Source organism: Ixodes scapularis, unplaced genomic scaffold, assembly GCF_016920785.2.
Source record: "Ixodes scapularis isolate PalLabHiFi unplaced genomic scaffold, ASM1692078v2 PGA_scaffold0__279_contigs__length_252992795, whole genome shotgun sequence".
NCBI classification, from domain to species: domain Eukaryota; kingdom Metazoa; phylum Arthropoda; class Arachnida; order Ixodida; family Ixodidae; genus Ixodes; species Ixodes scapularis.
This window is the reverse complement of record NW_024609835.1, coordinates 15,389,043-15,408,320: the sequence shown is the minus strand read 5'-3', so window position 1 is coordinate 15,408,320 and position 19,278 is coordinate 15,389,043. Positions and strand designations below refer to the sequence as shown.

Here is a 19,278-nt window from a genome sequence, read left to right as displayed (position 1 = left end):
TCTTTGTTAGTAAAAAAAATAAATAAATAGAGTCAACGAGGAAATAGAAAAACCAAAGAGGGTGCCTTGTACTTCGTCACGGACGTCCTCCAACTGCAAGGTCCACAGCCACGTCATTCGGGTAGGATAAATGTTCGCAGATCGCAAAATCTGCATTGGAGTATTTTTTTTTTTTTAGAAATTAATATTCACCAAAAGAGTGGGATGGGCCATGATTCAGGATATTACGGCAGTAAAAAAATATATGTCATCGACGGAACATGTGTCTATGAAACGAGTTTCCACAAGATGCCAGTGTCGATGCAATGTGTCCATGAAAGGTTGTCCACAAAATGGGTTTTACGAAACATGTTTCAACGAAACAATGGGGACCTTTTTTTTTGTCTTCCTACATCACGAAATAAAGCACACAAGCTCGGACATCTGTACATAGTTATTTATTTGCTTGGCAGGAGCGTGAGATTTTCCTAAAAAAATGGGATGATGTCGTGATGCAAAAGCGAAAAACACTCCAAGGCCTTTTTTAATCGTCTGTGGGCTCATGTCCGTCGCAGACGCCCGGAAATAACTTACAGCGGTGGCCACTTCAGACGTGCACAAACGCAGACACGATTTGGAGACGACGAGTCTAAACCTCGAGAGTGGACGTGGCAAAGAGAGATGTGGAATCGAGGTTTGCGCAGAGAACAAAGTAACGTCGACAACAGGGTGTAGTACTTGGATGGAATTCGATGCGCAAGCGACGGCTCTAGTCTGCATCAATAAATGAAGCAATAAACGAACGGGACTTGCTTTTTCTTTTTACAACACCGTGTCACTGTGATTTTCACTTCAATCCCGGGATCTTCGCACCAACCACGTTGGTCTAGCACCCAGCACGACTACGTAAAATCATACACTTTCAAAACGCTTCAAAAGTTTCACATTCACAAGCATCCCAAGCAAACGTGAAAACAACCCGGGGGAATTCAAAACTGCATCACACTGCGGTAACTCGCGCAAAACACAATTCGAAACCTTTTACTAACAACAAACTGAGATTGTTTTCTGTACAATATAATTCGCAACTGGCTCGGTAGAGAGCTGAAATAAGACGACTCTCAATTTTACACGCCAGCCGAAGGTGAACAAAAAAATAAAAAGAATCAGGGAACCTTGAAACCAAAGACTGGTGCTTTAAAGGCAACTTGTGCGACAAGTTCTCCACACTGAAAACACGACAGAAAATAAAATAGTAAAAACAGGTACAAACAATCCCATAATAGACACATGAAACTCTCCGTACCCGCACAAAAAGTAGCCGCCTTTGTACCACTACGAAAGGTACCACCTTACACAATTCCAAGTGCACCCCACCACCCCCTACACAAGTTCCCAACAGATGAACCACGCTTCAAACGTTGCAAAACACTCTTCAAAACTGCACATTTGGAAAAATAACCAATGTACACGGAGGCGTTGCTCGGATCCCCCACCTTTGGCGTTTTCTAGGTCCATAACCACTTTACGGTACGTCGCCAGAAATGCAGAAATCGGCAGAAGCAGCGACCAGACGGTGAATCACTGCGCTACGGATGACGTTCCGAACGGGATTTAGCCGATCTCTAACTATTCCTAGATGGCTTTTCTTTGGCTGCACGGCTAATTTGAGAAGACTAGATGACGACGCAGCTAAAAAATAGCTGGATCTTTAAAAAAATGAACATGTTGGCTTTTTCTAGGAGGTTTCTTTTGGCATGCTCAATCCGACGTTGGGGGCGGCACGAGGTCGTACCTAGAATGTCGACCACGAAATAAAACGGTGCAGACAGATGCTCGCAAGCGGTGCTCGATAAGCTACAGTGTGTCTCAAAGACACCGATGGGGCCTCAGTCGGGCCACTAGACCTTGTTTTTACGCGCGCTGCAACTTGGCGGGCAGATACGTTTTGATTTGGCGGACAAAACGGCACCCAATTGTGGTGTTTAAGAAGATGTTCCTCGAGCAGAACATTCTCTGGCCAATTACCGTTGCAATTTGAGTTCGCAGGACGAGCGAGGGAAAGCGCCCGCCAATTTTTAAATCTCATCCTCGACGTTGTGCGGCAGTCGCACTCCAAAGTGCTTAGATAACATTTTCTTGCTCATGTAATAAAAAAAAACAATACAGAAATTTATGGCAAATAACAGTCAGATGTAACTCTGCCTAGAGTTGCAATGTACATGGACATAAAGTTGCAATGTACACGGACATAATTTTTTTTTTTGCTTTTAGAAGCAACTGTAGGTGTTAACTTTTTGCTAAGGATACCCGCTATGTTTACACACTTCTCTGTCGGGTTAGACATCGAATGACTAGTGAAACCGCAATTTTCGCACACCACCAAAGCCCCGGCGGCGGCTTCGAGACAACTCACGCACCTGGAATGTTTAACCGACGTTGCCCTCGCAGTCGGGGCACTTGACTAGAACTGGTACGAGAAAGACGTCGTCGCGCTTGACGGCGCCTCTCGCAGCCCGACGATTGGCCAATCGGACGGTGCATTAATTTCAGACGTCTTGTCGGCGAGGCGCGCGACAGAACGAAAAGACGCGGTTGCCCCGATTGCCAGGAATCCGCATCCGCATTGCGCGGTGCGCGGTTTAGAAAGAGCTGCGTAATGTCTCTCTGCGATTCAATGTCTCTTGGGGTGGATCTGTACAACTGTAACAGCATAGATTCTCTAAAGCCTCTGACAGCTCAAAAAATGCAGGGCATAACCTATCATTGGAAATCAGTTTTTCGGATAAATCCGAAAATCCGAAAAACGCTTCCCAGTAAATTTCTCGTCAATTCAAATTTACCCAGAAAATATGACATTTCGATGTTGCGACGACGCAATAAAAAGCTAAGGAGATGGCGTTTTACAGATAAGCTTCACGAGAGCAAAGGTCGGCGGTCCCGAGGAGATGCAACTTCACTTTCCCTCGAAATCTCAAACTACTGACAAAAGGGGTTTGCCCTTTAGCTCGTCGAAGTTCTTTTGGGACAATAGGGCACGGTACGCTGACTTTATTTATATTACTCGAAATGGAGAGCGTGTTGGTAAGGGTAATATAAGTACATAATAGGAAAAACATAAAACAGAAGGATGGCTTTGTCCGTTCTTGTGTTTTATGTCCTTCCCATTATACCCAAAATTATACCCTCCTTGCAATCACAAGTTTCGCAGGTTACGAAATCTAAAACTGGCATTTTTTCACCCTTTTTTTTTTCATTTCACACCGAAAGTTAGCTTACTCCTTATTTTCGCCCGATTTGCTTTCGATTTTAGGTGGGCCGTCTCCCGGGACGTTACGGCAACCTCCGAAACGTGATACGAAGAAAGCAAAACGCAGACAGGGGACAGAGAGAGCATGTACATGTTTGTCTCTGTACCCCGTTGGTGCTTTGCTTCCTTCGCATTGAGTATTTAACCCAACACGCTCGTGAAACTCGTCTGAAACATACCCGCCTGATTTCACGCAAAACAAACTCCGAAAACGGAATCCTACTCGTTGTGTTCACACTTCCTGCGCCGCGATTGGTTTGTCGGCGTTCTTGTCGGCAAACGCCGCAATCTCATTGATCATAGGGTGATGATTAGATGTGGGGACGTGCTGCACCCAGCGTTTCTTAAGCTGTCGGAGATCGCAGCCATAGCAACAGATTCTGGGAGCAGAAACGAAGACTCCTCGTAGTCGAGGCAACCGCCCTTACGTTGCGCCGCACCTTGATGACCAGGACAGGCCGTCAAACGCTGTCCTGCGGATGCCAACGGCTCGAGCCGCCACACTGCTAACAGACAGTCTCTCGAAACGACGAATAAGCTAACACTTCTAACCCAGAAACGCTACCGTAAACCGGTCTTAAGGGCGGAAATAGTCTCTCGTTGCTACTGGGATTGAACCAGTCGTATGATTGCGCGACACCGACGGTGCGTACACCGCCAAAATGCGACAACTCGCGTGGCTGCGCTCCGTTTTACAGATTACAAGCAATGCAGTCAGAAGCATGAAGTAGCCTTCAGATATGCGGGCAGTGGTAATTTAGAAAAGCACCGAAGGATATTTTCGGTTTGCACTCAATTAATGACGAAACCCCGTAATGTTCCCAAAGGTGCCGATGAAATCTCGAATATGCTTGAGAGCAACTTCGCCACTACCAGTGAAACAGGCTTAGGCTTATGAGCAGGGGCGGACTTGCAGACAGTCATCACCAACTAGCCCAACAACAAGTACTTTTACCAATAGGCAGCTGCCCAGGGCAGCAAAATTTTGGGGGCGGCCAATTTGTGGTCGTCCCCAAATTATTTGGCTCCTTTTTTTAAATCTAGCTCCAAATTTAGCTACTTTAGGAATTCTAGCTCCAAATGTAGCTACTTCTAAAAATGTGTACTCTAAACTTAGCTACTCCCCTGCAATACCCCCCCCCCCCCCCCCACTAACCCCCATCCCCATGGTCACTGACCATCAGAAGCGGGGGTTGGGGGGGGGGGGGGGGGGGGGCCAGTACTGAGGCCGCTTAGGGCAGCAAAATGCTAAGTCTGCCTCATGCTACGAGCAATGTACGTACTGGTGGCAGCATAATTAACACTGCCTGCCAATGAACCTAAAATTGTGAAGATGAAGATTTTGGGCATAAATTCTGCTCAACGCAGAGGCATGAGGTTTTGAAAAGTCTTTGGGCAACGAGCTATAATCAAACGCGAGGAAAATGAAAAAGATTCCTTGATGCTTGATTTTCTAGAAAAAATCTTCACAATCGTCATTTAACTTTCATGGCGAAAGTTCTTCAGGAGTATGAATAAAAGACAGAAAGAAACAAACATATTGTCTATAGTGTTTGGGGTTTTTCGGGGAATTACTTTACGAGAAAAAAAGCCGTCCAAAAGCTCTCGAAAAAAAACCCCTTTTCCGAGTCTCCCTATGGCGGCAAAAAATGACTATTTAAGTAAGCATCAAATTGCCTTCAGCATTCCTTTACAAACACCCACACAGAAAACAGCAAGCCACCGATAAGCTTACGGCACCGCAAGAAGTCATCGAGGTAAAAAATAGCCGTCCCAAAGGTCGTCATTAATATAAAGACTACGAGAACAAAACCTGCCTCTAAATTAAAAAAAAATAAAGCAAGGACTAGCATATATTCGGCAGCTAAAAGAATTAACATGAAACCCAAGGGGAGGGTATTGGCATCACCCACCAAGTATCAATATCTGGCCTCGATGCTATTGTGGCATAAGCTTGCGTGCGAGATGTTCTGTGCTAAATGTGGCATGTAAAGGACACAATTAAGAACTATGGATGGGAATCAGAAAGAAGTGATAACAACAGTCTTATGTCCCTTACCGCTATACAATTTAGCAAAGGCCCACTGCATTAACTTGCCAGGTACCTTCACACAAATATTTAGGCAACAAGAAATGTCTCGTGTTTTTTCACTAATCTCCCTAGCCTTGGGTTTTTGTTCCTTAGCTTCCCCAGTGTCGGAGGTCTTCTACATATGTTCAGTAAACGTTTTTTGCATTACACGACTAAAGGTGTAGAGAAAGTTTAGTTATAAGGTTGCGATATATATTTGGCAGGGCATGAAAGAGGTTCCACAAGCAGTCCACCTTTACGGCAGCCAAACTTTGGGTCATTGCCTTGAAACATGCCTCGAAGAAACAGCTTGAACAAAAAATGCTGCTTCCTAGGTTACGTGCCAGGCTTCACATTCATTACTTCGTTGGCACAAAATCAAACATTAGATACTAGTGCAAATAAGCTAGTAGCCTTCACTGTACTGCACATAGTATCAGAAATAAAGAATGGTTAAAATGGCCTTTCCTTTGCGTCAAGGAGGTGGCAGCCTTTATGGCTTTGCAGCTGAAACAACTCGCCTCCTAGAAAGAATCTAGCAGACCATAGCACTTCGCACAGTTTATAAAATTAACCTCACTAGAGTGACCCCTCTTCTCATCAGAAAAGCTAGCAGCCTTTAAGGCACTCTGCCAAAATGACTTATCACTCACCAAAAAGATGCTTAGTAGCATTCCCTTTCATTGCATTACACATACTGTAGTTGATAAAATGAAAGTAGCTCAAATAAGCTTTTTTTTTCACCCGGAGCTAGCTGGTACCCTTACAGCATTATACAACCAAAATGACTTTCTTCTCCAAAATAACCTAGCTGTCTTCACTGGGTTGCACACTGTCCATGGAACAGAGCGTAGCACGAAAAACAGTCCACCTTTGAAGGATGGATTATTACATATCCCCAAACAATAACTCCCGTATTCGCTTGCACAAATGCTTTTACGTAACTACTACTCTTTCCCAGAACCATTACATAATGAAACCGCCTACTTTCCCATATATTTACTTCAGACAATGCACTTGAATCAATTGAATGCCTTTTTGATGTGTAACTCTTGTTTTGGGCTTTTTGGTTCGCTGTATTATATTGGGTAATATATAACGTTTTGTCTAACTTGTTGTTTTTGTTTCCTGCACATCTCTTTATACTTTCCACCTGCACTGGTTCCCTTCTAGTATTGCAATGTACTGTAAAATACCGGGCAAGCGCCCACTCAAAATTTGAGATGGGCGCTTGTCCTGTCATAAATTTTACGTATCAATCTACTGTGCATATTTTCTCAGATCTTACAAATTTGGGTATGGGCGCTTAATGTGGAATGGGCGGATGCCCGGTATTCCACGGTATAACCTCTGATAACCTAGCTCCACATAAACGTTACATCCACTCCTGCTGGGGCAAAAATATTGGCCTGCAGTATACTGTAAATAAAAAAAGAAGCTGCAATGAACATAGCCCATCAAATGAAGCACAATCAAAAATATCTCGGCCCTCCCACAAGAAAGTAGACAGCCTTCATCACTGCAATGCACGTAGTACGCAAAACAGAGCGCAGTTGGAACAACGCGGCTCGGACCCGACGCCCGTTCCGCAAAGCCGTAGCAGCGCAATTATTGCCGCTGAAAATACAGCTTACTAGACAAGTAAAAAAAAAAAAGGAAGAAAGGTTGCAGTCGCTTCAGTGCCAGAGGTGCTACAACCCCCGGAAGGGAGCCGTGGAGATTGTAGAGCTCCACTGGGGGGATGGTCAGGTTGTGCTAGCGGTCTCCAGGCACGCAATGCAGAAGTCGCCAGGAAGACAGCACTTGTGGAAACAATGCCCTTTGTAGTAAAAAAAAGAAAAAGAAAAAAAAGAAAAGAAAAAAGGGCACAAAGAAAGAGACTTTAATGAGTTTATGAACATGCAAAGAAGGCAGTCGCAGACTATGCACACTTTGCTCTGCTTTGCGGGCTGTCGTCTAATTTCACAGCAGTTATGCGTAGAATAAACCAATATCGTCACAAACACTTCCATTATAAGCCGCAGCAACGGGTAGACTCGTTAAATGGGAACTTGTTGTCGACGTCATAAAAACATGTTGAACAAACAGAAAATGGGCCAGGATTTCATTGGACTTAGTTTAATGGGCATAATCGTATCAGAGGCGTTTGCTTAAAAGGAGTTTGACTGCATTACCGATAGACACACTAACAATAGTTGTTGCAAACGCAAGGAGAAAATACCAAATTTCGAGCGGGAGTTGGAATGTGCAAAATACGGGTTCACTTATGAGGGACTACTTTGATCGTGGACCCACTTCACCAAACTTCAGAGTTCCAAGCGCGCTACGCTCCAAAACTGCGGCAACGTTTTGAATGGGACTCTTGGCGAGGGGGTCTAAGTGAGCGAGGAGAGTGAGCAGTGGGACTCACCACAGTGGAACGCCACTACGGGATGGGCACCCTTTGTGGCACCCAACATTTGTGCACAGTGCGCACAAGTGGAGAGGAGAGGCACACTCCTCCCCCAGTGACTTTCGGGCTCCTCCACAAAGAGGCTCTGCATCTGCGAGGACGACGTCCCGCTCTTTCACATTTCCGGCACACTCTAACAGAAACACCTGGCGCATCCAATATCCAAGTGTCAGATATCCAATTATCCTGAGGAGAAGCTTACTGTTTGGGAGAATCCTCTCGCAGCAGTCTAACCCTTTGACAAATTTAGGAGACAATTTCTCCCATAGTGAAAGGGAGTCCATAGGGAGTTTATGCAGGAACTATATTTCCCCCTCTCTTTCCTTCTCAAAGGGTGAAGAGGGATAGATATGTTTAATGAGAATACAATTTCTCCCCAATAAAGAAAGGGTTTCTACGAGGAGCAATTCTCTCACAGGAAACTTCTATTATAGTAAAAAAAAAAACTCATAGCCATGTGCGAATAGTGAATTTTGAGTTCGAAGCGACTAGTGATTTTGGCCAAATATTTTTCAATAAAATACTGAATAGTTTCTCCTTCTTTTTCACTACTGCACCGTGCATGCTTAATTTAAACGAAAACCCAGATGAACTTGTGAAGATTGCTCTCAAGCTTCCACTTGTCCATTTCTAAGCTAATTTTAATCTAACTATATTTATGGACTGTAGCCTCAGAAAGTTCAATCCCTACATTGGTACAGCAAGTAAATGATGCATTCGACATAAAATTAAACCTCAAGAGATGCCCAGCTATACCTAATCAAGATTTATAAATCTTCCTGCTACATGCAAACCTTCTTCCTTAAATCTAGAATTTGGGCAAAAAAAAAAAAAAAAAAAAGACAATCATAGATGATGAATGCAGATTGTCAGGACATCTCTACATAACACATACTCTTGCATAATAGCCACAGTTTAATTTTGAAAATTTTACTGTAGTGTAGATATCAACATTTACAAAGTTCCCGTTTATTTTTAAATGCACACACATGTGCACCATCCCGCTTAAGTGTGCTTTTCTTCTAAGCACGCCCCAACTGCATTATTTGTACCTTTTTAAGTGATGACTGCAGTAAGTCAGCCCCTTTGAGCATACTTCTTACCGAGCATGGGTGCACCTAGAAGCAGCAACACCCGTGGAAGCGAGCTCCGCGGGTGTTGCTTCTCCGCAGTGCACCAGCGCTCGAGAAGAAGCGTGCTCAACAGGGCTAACCCACCGCGACCAACGCTTCGAAAAATATGAACATCGCAGTTCATCTCGAAGCGAATATCGAATAGAGTAATGTTTTAAACTACTATTCGAAAATTCGAATACCGTATTTACTCGCAGAATGAACACACTTTTTTTTCCGAAAAATCGATGCAAAGTTGGGGGGGGGGGGGGGGGGGGGGGGGGGCGTTCATTACGCGAAGTAAAATTTTTGCGTCCGTATTTACTCGCATATTGCACGGACCTTTTATCCCGAAAAATCGAACTTCTTACCTCTTTGCGCACGGCGCCCGACCCAGTAACCAAACTAAGCTGTGCAAAAAAAAAGACAAAAACTCATTTTTTCTTTTTCTTTTAGTTCCTTAAGTTTTTTTGTTTTTTTGCCGTCTTTCGCAAGCTGTTTTGTTTGCTTAGGCGTTGCCATGTTGCTTAGGCGAGGGCTCTCCGCTTATCTTTCTTATCTCCTTGCGCGCGGCGCGCGACCGCACGACCCCCCCTTACCAAACAGGGCTGTGCAAAAAAAAAAAAAAAAGGTTTTCTTTTTTTTTTTGTTTTTTTTTTTTCTCAGTTCCGTGGGTTGTATTATTTTTCTTTTTGCCGCCTTTCGAAAGCTGTTTCGTTTGCTTAGAGGGCTTCTCCGCTCTTTCTTACCTCCTTGAGCGCGCCGCGCGACCCCCATAACCAAACTGCGCTGTGCAAAAAAAAAAAAAAAAAAAAAAAAAAAAAGCTTCTTTTTGTTTTTGTTTTTTCTTAGTTCCGTGTTTTTTTTTTTCTTTTTGCCGCCTTCCGCAAGCTGTTTCGTTCGCTTTTAGAGTGCTTCTCCGCTTCTCTTTCCTACCTCCTTGCGCGCGGCGGTGCGCAAACCCAAAATCCAAACTGCGCTGTGCAAAAAAAAAAAAAAGCTCCTCTCCATGTTTTTTTTTTTCTTGCTTCCGTTGGATCCTTGCGAATTTTTTTAACGCCTTTTGCAAGGCGTTTTGTTCGCCCACGCTGCCCATGCATTTGCGACCTCGCTGCACCAGGATAGAAAAGTGCCTTCATCATTTCGCGCGCATGGGGGGAGGGGGTCAAAATCTTGACGTCCGAGTTGGGGGTGCGTTTATTACGCGAGTGAAAAAAAAAGTCGAAATTTTGAGAGCCGACTTGGGGGGTACGTTCATTACGCGAGTGCGTTCATTGTGCGAGTAAATACTATTCACACAACCCTAGAAGAGAGCATTCCGTAATGAAAAATTCTGTACATGGCAGCAAAAACGATTCCTTTAGAGAAGCTAAAAATGTACAATCCCATCTTCACAGAAGCTCTGGTACATGCACGTTGGACAAGCTATAACCAAAAACAAAAATGTGGCACATGCAAAGCTTGCGTTAGCATCCCACACTAAATGGTAAGACTAATACAGACCCAATAGAGGCAGCTTTCATTGCACATCGACCCCTAAGCGTCGATGCAAGGCAAACAGGAGAGCATTGCAGTCATGCAGGAATGGGTGAACTAGTATGAATCCCTTTTTTCAGGGTCCACTTTTCCAAGTTTTGAACAAACCAACCACTGCTCTATTTCAAACAAACTTCTACTTATATCTCTTTTTAAAAAAAGTAGTTTTTAGCAAAGTTAAAAGCCACAAAGGCCAAAAAAGAAAAAAAGAAAACAAGAAACAATTAAAAAAACAAAATGGAAAGGTGAGGAGAAGGAAACAAAAGCCTTAGAAGAAAAAAGCAGAGAGAAAAGACAAATCAAACAAAAGTGGAAATTATCTAACTGTATAAACTGTAGCTATAGTAAAAACTAAAAAATGGTAGAGTTAGGGAAGATGCCCCTTGCACATACTTTTTTCTTTTAATATTTAGGTTAGGAGGTGGAAACTTCTGCAGTTAGCGGAGACTGGATTCTTTTCTCATTTATTCACTCAGTTTTCTCATACTAGCTGCTCTAGTTGAGTATGGCATGCATAAAAAACACTCGTTTTGTGCACACAATTTGCCGTATTAATTATTAAGATAGAGCAGTCTAAATAGCCAAGTTGGCTCCCCACGAGCTACAGAGCGTGAACATTTAGTGCAATCCAGTATACCGGTTTGTTTTGTCTCTCTAAAGATAAAAGAAAAAATGATTGTCTCGGTGTTTTTGAAGCTTCACCTTTAGTTTAATAATTTTCCTACAAAACTTAGTAGTCATACTCCTCAGTAGGGTTTTGTGTTTTCGGATAAATCCGAAAAAATAAAAAAAAAACACTCGCCATTAAATTTTTTGTCCATTCAGATTTATCCGAAAAACTCTGAATTTCGAGGTCACAACGACAAAATAAAATGCAAAAAGATGGTGTTTTACAAATGAACTTTATAAGAGGACGGGGTCAGCGGTCCTGAGAAGAGGCTTCCTTTGAAATGTTGAGCTACAGTCTAAGCTTGTTATAACAGACCTTGATTTTGACCAAGATTTCGGTCTGTTATAAGAGGAGTATGTGGTGTGCAGATATGCAGTTGAGTCAATGGTACGTAGAGGAAAACCAACCAAACTTCACAAATCGGTATGTTATATCCAAATGTCTGTTGTAATGACCTTAGACTGTACCGACAAAAGGGTTTTGCCTTTTTTAGCTCGTCAAGTTTCTTTCAGGACCACGGGCCATGGCCCCAAACTTAATTTATTTTGTTTTTGAAATTTTAAAAATTGGGAACACCGTAAAATTAAGCTTGGAATTTCAAAGGACTGGAAATATAAGAAAACAAAAAAGAAAAGAACTCCGATGAACTCTTAATTTTTAGTGAAAGATAAAACTGACAAACACCCTCCGAATTTAACGATAAATAAAATCCGAAAACACGGTCCTCTACTAATAAATAACAAGATTGGCAGCACACTCTACTTATTCTCAGAAACTTCTGTACAAGATATCATCTGTGACACAACAACCGCCCTCGACCTTCAGTGTCCAACGTCTCCGTCGACCCACCTGAATGTTGGCAAGGTCCTCAAGGCCGGCGAGACCCTGCTTCTCGCGGCTGAGCAGGTCGGCCGCCTGAGGTGGCAACGTGACCAGACGCCGGGACCAGACGTAGCTCTCCAGCCGCGAGAGCATCCGGTGGCTCAGGGCCCTGAATTCACGAGCAGAGCGCGGACAATCAATCGAGATCGTGCCACACCCTCGAGAAGGGAACGTGGCATGGAAGATCGAGAAATTTCCATAAGGAGTGGGCTAACTTTCAATGCGTGATCGAGACATGTTAAAAAAAAATGCAAATTTTAGGTCATTTATTTCTGCCAAACTCGTTACTGCGGTGAGTGGCAGTGAAGCAAAGATGACTGTACTTCCCAAGCCGACAATGTTCGCTTATATCCCGCCATAGTAACTAGCCGCACTTAAACCGGCATCATCATTGATTCGAACAGTATGATTACCAGGAGCGGGCTACCTTTTGGTGTTTAAAAGAAAATAGCGAATCAAGCCAAAAATAGCGGGTGGGCTATCTTGGGATTTTACGGTAGACATCTCGAAAACCCGGGACAGAGACAAAAAGACTTTGATGTTGGAAGTTCACCAGCTTGCTTGCATCTGCTATTCCTATCAAAAGAATAGTTTCTCTCTCATTCCTCGGGCCTTCCAAGAACATTTTTTGCACAAACGTGGCTTGTCCGAATATTCTAAGACGTCATCTTAATTTCCCAAGGTTCCTCGTGATGGAAAAACATTAACTGAAGGGGGCCATGAAGCAATTTTATTACTTTTGCTAAATACCGCTCCAAGTTAATCTTGAAGATTTGTGACCCACCAAACGTAAATTAGGTTTGCTTTTTATGTACTACTAGCAGCTGCACAACAGCAGCTTTGAAGAAATTGTGGGAAGCAAAATGCATTGAGTGTGTTTTAGCATTTTAGTAATATTAGTCCCTTTTCAGGTGTATTCCTCTCGAAATTTTTGGGGGTTTTTGGATTTGTTTGAGAGGCAAAGACACACAGAATGCATTCTTAGTTTCTCAACTTCATGCAATGAACCAAAATAAGCTGCAAGTATTTTCCCATTAAATCACAATCTCCTCTGAAGTCACATGTGACCTCACATGCCTCATTTTAAGGGAAGGCTCAAGTTGTCTTCAGCATCCCCTAGAAGATTCTACCACCCCAAGGGTTTACACTTTCCAGGCTTACAAAATAAATCAACAAATTAAATGACTGACCAATAAATAAACAAACAAATCAACCAATCGAGCAATTACAAATAACAAACTCGTAGCTGCCACTGCTTGATCAATCAATTACAAATAACAAACTCGCTGCTGCTTCTGGTTGATGTACCAACCAATCAATCAATACCAAACTCATAGCAGCCACTGACTGATCAATCACAAACCCACAGCTGCTGCTGGCCAATAAATCAATCAGTCACAAATAAGGAACGCATAGCTGCTACTGGTTCATCAATCAATCAATATTATCAAACTCACAACTGCTGACCAATGAATGAATCAATCAATAAGTTAGAGACAGCAAACTCACAGCTGCTGTTGGTCAATCAGGGTGAGGAGCACGCTGGCAAAGAAGAACTCCGGACTCAGCGAGCCCCGGGGAAGGTCGAGGTCACGCAGTAGCGTCGTCGTCTGCTCGAAACCCACCGACTCCAGCATGCGTCGTGCCACGCTCTCCACCGTGATTGTCGTCACTGGCGCCGCCGGGGCGTCCGTCCCACTCCCCGCCAGCGTCTGCTCGCAGAACAGGCATGTCGGCAATCCAAAAGCACCGCCGCCGTGCTGCTTCTGCGCCAGTTCCACGGCCAGCCGCCACTCTTCCGACGAACCAGGCAGCAAACCTTCCGACGACAGAGACAAGATCGGGGTTCAGTCATCGGCAATCCAAGGTGCGTCTTCCTAGAGCCACTGAACAATTTATGCTTAGAGCAACAACAATTGCCTTGTGGGCGGCTCCATTTTTAGTGTGGAACATTCTTCGGCTAGGTGCTCGGCATTTTGTGAAGCCCAAAAGTAAAGCCTAGATAAAACCGACACCGATTGGTTGATGGGTAGGAGAGGAGTGAGGCGCTTGATGCTGATTGGTTCTTTGAGAGGTCATGTGACCAGAGAGGTAGGCAAGGAGGAGCTCGACCCCTGTGCGCACCAAAGGAGAGGAGCTTGAGAGTACGGAAGGCTCTGGAAGATCGCCAAGTTTATCAGCCCGACTAGTGGTAGTACAGTCGGACCCGTTTATAACTAACTCTGCCGGACGCAATAATTAGTTCGATATAGTGGGCAGTTCGTTATATCAAAACAGCCTTTTGGTCTCCTGCAAAAAAAGTCTATAATCTGGAAAAGACTAACTGTAATGATATTGGCGGCCTATAGATAGGGCAATAGGCAACTTTTGTAAAACAGTCAATTCCGCGAGAATGTCCTCTGGATTGAAGCATCTGTACTTGCAGGGGGAGGTGGAGATCATTCATCTTCCTGCTTAAGAAACGGTAAAATGTGTGCCGGTCTGGAACGAGCTCGAAATGTTTGGATATGCCTATGCTCTTCCGTCTGGGCTTAGAGTTGCATCCCACTAAAGAGACGCAATAAGATGCTGAAATCAAAAGAAAACTGTTGGACCGAGCACGAACATGTCATGCCTAATGCGGGCAGGAGCGCGGAACAAAAAAGAGCGGTGCTTACAGAAGCACTGCAACCTGAGAAGATCACTAGTCGAACAACAATGCACAGCGAGTGCCGCATGTGATTTAGCTTTTGTCACACCAGTGTAGACAAGCGGACTCGTGAATGATTGATTGATTGAGTTTTATTGGTGTAAAAGTGTCTAAGGCTATAGGGCACCAAAATCTGCTACTATTTCAAGAAATGGCTTTTAAAGAAAAGGGCTCTAGTGGTCAGTAATGGGATAAAAGGATGGGCATGAATCTGTATGTAAATAATGTAGATGAAAAATTTAAAAGTTGTAATAAAAGTCCAGTTCTTTCTAGATATATGAAAACATATGTATGATTTGTAAAAGGTTCATCTCCAAGCAGAAGAGCAAAGTGTAGAGGCATGTGTGGTGAGTAAAACTTGGCAAAGTGCAATTGGTGGTATCTGTGTTATGTGGGGCACTTAAGAAGTATATGCAGCACAGTTAATGGTTTTGAACAGTTTTCGCATGCAGGTGAATCCTCTCGGCAAAGCGGATACCCATGTGTTAGGTGTGTGGGGCCAATTCTTAACCAACAAAGGACAACCTCGAAGAAACGGTCCCTATGAAGGGCACTTGCCCACTCCGTAGCATTGGCTTCACAACATAAAGTTTGTTGTTGGTTTTGCGAGACCACTCCTCTTGCCATTTACACCCGATACTTTTCTTTACGGTCGCTTTGTAGTCTTGGTAGGGTAGGTCGTAAATATCAACCTTCCTTGTAGCACATGTGGAAGCGGCACGATCAGCAGCTTCATTGCCGATTACACCCACGTGACTAGGCACCCAGCAAAAGATTATCTGCCATATGTTTTCCCTAGCTGCAGCAACCACTTTGTGTTTCAGCCGAGCGATTAGAGGGTTTTTCGCTTCAAGGGATCTCAGCACTCTCAGTGCTCTTAGTGAATCAGTGCAAACCACAGAGTATGGAAGCCTATTTTTGATAATATGGTCTGTGGCCAATATTAAATCATAAAACTTGGCAGTCAAGATGGTTGCACTGGAATTAATCATCCGCACACACTTCTGCGATGATGCAATCACGGAACAGCCGACAGAGGAGTCGGTTTTTGTGCCGTCAGCATACAAGCTGGTGTAGTCTTTATGTGTATCTTGTAGCTGATAGAATGCCTGTTTTAAGACACCTGGTGGAGTATTTTCCTTAGAGTATTCAGTGAGTGACAAGTCTGTGATGAGTAGACTAGGCTCCCGTGGTGCCACTGTTCCCCAAAGCTGAGCAACAGGTGGGTTCATCTGAAGGCTAGCCGAGACAGCCGCGGTCTTGTTCCGCGATGAAAAGGGAGGCAGTGGGTTTACTTTGGAAGGTTTGTTCAGAACGTTTCCCCTCGATTAGTTCCAGACACGGATGTTGCAATAAAGACCGTATCCTAAGGGAATACATTGGACCTAGGGCAGCTCGCCTTTTCTCCGGGGTCATTTGATTAGCTTCAGCATAAAGACTCAACAAAGGGGATGTACAAAATGCATTGGTGACAAGGTAAATCCCTGTGTGATGGATTGGATCCAACATTTTCAGTGTTGATGCACTCACTGATCCATACACGAAACATCCATAATCTAGGCGTGACCATACAATAAACCTTTCAATTCTTAGCAGGCAAAAACGATCGGAACCCCAAGTCATGTGGGAGAGTACTCTCAGAATATTAAAGGACACACGCAAAGAAAAAAAACATTTTTTTAAACAGCTTAGATGGAAAAAGGATGTCATAAAACGATTTTACAACGAAGAAAAAAAAAATTAAGCGCTATATTTACGGCGCTATACAAATTTGTAGTTGGCGCCGCGGGAGCCGCCGCTGGTCACGTGGTAGGCCCGCACGCCGCTGCGCTCCGTCGCCGCCGCCGCAAAGTAACACTGCCGCCACACGCTGAGCGTTGTGCGAACGCCGCTTCAACGCGTTTCTCCACGCCGCCGTCGCCACCGCCGCACAAGTTCGTCTGCTTCGGGGCGCCGCCGCCGTCGTCTGACCGGCGCACAGGTCTATTACGTCTGCTTGCGCTTTTTCAGGAGTTTCCTTTGGGCTCATACTTCAAACAAAGATGAATAAGTTACTTTTAGACGCCATACGAAGCTTCCGAAAGAGTGCAAGCACCACGTGATAAATAAGGGCCAGTCACGTGATAAATAAAGGCCACTTTTCCTCGGCGCCGGCGGGCACCAACTACAAATTCGTATAGCGCCGTACATATAGCTCTAAAAATTTCTTTTCTTTGTTGTAATATCGTTTTATGACATCCTTTTTCCATCTAAGCTGTTTAAAAAAAAATGTTTTTTTCTTTTGCAGGTGTCCTTTAAGGGGTTTACGGCATTTTAGTTTTAACAATTTGATATGTTGGCTGAAAGAGAGCTTAGAGTCAAATATAAGCCCTGGAAACTTATACTCCATATTTTTATCTGAACTAGGGTGACCACCCGTCCCGCGAATCGCGGGACTGTCCTGCATTGAGGGCTCGTGTCCCACGTCCCGTGAGAAATTCCGAAATCTTCATAATGTCCCGCATTTCACACTGTTGTAAAATTCACTCTCAACTCATGGTGTTGCCGAACAACGGGGCACAGGGAAGCACGGAGGGTGATGGTAATCGTCTGAACCAAAATGGTACGCCATTTTCTATCCAAGCATTGCGGAAGCGATCATCGTTGCTGCAGAAGAACTGAAGCGCACGCGCCGTTGTGCATCTCCCTTTGGTTGGAAAATATTGTAAGAAAAATTGCTCACCAAAAGTTTCAATATAAAATATTGTAATTATTTTCAAATTGCTGTGTCAATGAAAAAGGATTGCTGTCGATTTTTTTTTTAGTGAAGACAGCCACACTCGCAATTGTCGAAAAAGAACATAATGTTAAAAATTTGTGTAGGACCATGTTGATAAAAGTAAGCGTTGACAGGCAACAATAATGCGAAAAAGATTTACTGTTTCTTATTTCCATCTGATGCATTGAGTTCTGATCAGTCGATTTTTATGTTTTCAACTTCACATTTAATTATGTGTTTGGCATTAAAATAATATATCACTGGGAGTGGAATTTATTAGAGCTTAATTTCTGCAATACAATTAGCAGGTGTATAAACAATGCAGGATAATAAATGTGTTAACAGAACCTCGGTTCTTTGTTTGTGTGCCAATAAATTTTCTCCCCCTCCTCCCCCCCCATTGCCCCGCATGTCCCGCATTTTGCTAGCAGGAAGGTGGTCACCCTAATCTGAACTGGTGCATTACATATGGTCAACGAAGGCATCGGCATCACATCACGTTTTCGTGAGAAACAAACACAAGCAGTTTTCTCGGTGGAGAACTTAAAACCGTTATTGTCAGAACATCTTGTCATATTATTAATAGTTAGTTGAACATGGCGCTCGCAGATAGAAAGGAAAAAGTGATTTGTAGGTCATCTACATACAGCAAATAGTGCAACTGATGACGGTATGGCAGGCGTGATAGAAGTGATTTTTATAACAGAGTAACCCTTAGGACACTGCCGTGCAGAACACTTACAGCGTCTGGGTTTCCAACGCAGGTGCTAACTGAAGTGGTAGGAACTCTGATAAAAAAAGTAAAAGGATGCGAAAAAGCTGCACGTGATATCAACAAAAAAAGAGTGGTTATGGTTCCATATATACACAGAATATCTCACAATCTCAAACAGGTATTGTAAGCAGTGAGAGAGTGCAGGCGAGCTGGTAATTAATCGACATCTTGTAAACCCTGAGATGGGGAACGATAAAAAAACGGACGAACCCAACAAAATCTCAAACACAGCTGAATTTTATTGATAAGAGCATACCAATAAATAGACTTTCACACAAAAGGAAAAGAGGAAGGGCAAAAATAACTCAAAAGCAAAAACAAGACGGCCAATGCGTTCACCCCAGACAGCCTGAACCACTCCCCGGCTCCAACAACTTTCGGAAAGGGAGCCGACCACCCGAACAACAACAACCCCACGGTCACCACATTTGGCGACCTCCAAACCGCTAAAGCCTAATCCCCATTTCCTACTCCAAGCAAACGCTTCCCGGTCCCCCCCCTTTCTCAAGGTTTACAAAGCTCCCCTCATACAAGCAAAAACTCTTTCATCTGATCACTGATAACCAAGGACGGCTGGCTCACACAACTCCTCCGCTCACGAATGCACAAAGTCTCCTTGATTAGCCTTCTAAACAATTCTTTTTCGTTACACAGAACAGAAGTTTCATCCCAAAGAGGGGAACAAAAATTACAAAAGCTAACATGATTAACCAATTCAGAATTCTGCGCTATATTCTTTACGCACCTTTTATGCTCCGCAAGGCAGTCATTCAAACAACGCCCTGTCTGACCAACATAACACAATCCGCAGTCAAAGGGGATCTTGTAGACCACCTCTGCGACACAGGAGACTGAGGGATCTCTGTGTTTTTTCCCGCAACATCCCTCACATCTGAAGGCAAACAGAGTAAGCCTGTCTAAACGGAAGTCCGTCCTAAAAACCACATTAACGTTAAATTTCGCACCCAAGGCTTTTAGGCTATGAGAAAAACCATGAAAATAAGGAATCGCAGCAAAGGTTCTACCTTAAACCATCTCGGCGGA

At 43.8% G+C, this 19,278-nt stretch overlaps 1 protein-coding gene across 1 annotated transcript in view; it reads right to left on the bottom strand.

Moving 5' to 3' along the window:
* Window positions 1-6,983: 6,983 nt before the first annotated feature.
* Window positions 6,984-19,278, bottom strand: part of LOC120836177 — a 77,950-nt gene continuing 65,655 nt past the window's right edge. The window contains exons 18-21 of the mRNA XM_040222056.3: window positions 13,522-13,831; window positions 11,980-12,121; window positions 7,771-7,903; window positions 6,984-7,179 (exon numbers count right to left, since the gene is read on the bottom strand). Coding sequence (XP_040077990.1) covers window positions 7,106-7,179; window positions 7,771-7,903; window positions 11,980-12,121; window positions 13,522-13,831 — 659 coding nt within the window. The 3' untranslated portion in view covers window positions 6,984-7,105. The remainder of the gene's footprint in view (window positions 7,180-7,770; window positions 7,904-11,979; window positions 12,122-13,521; window positions 13,832-19,278) is intronic.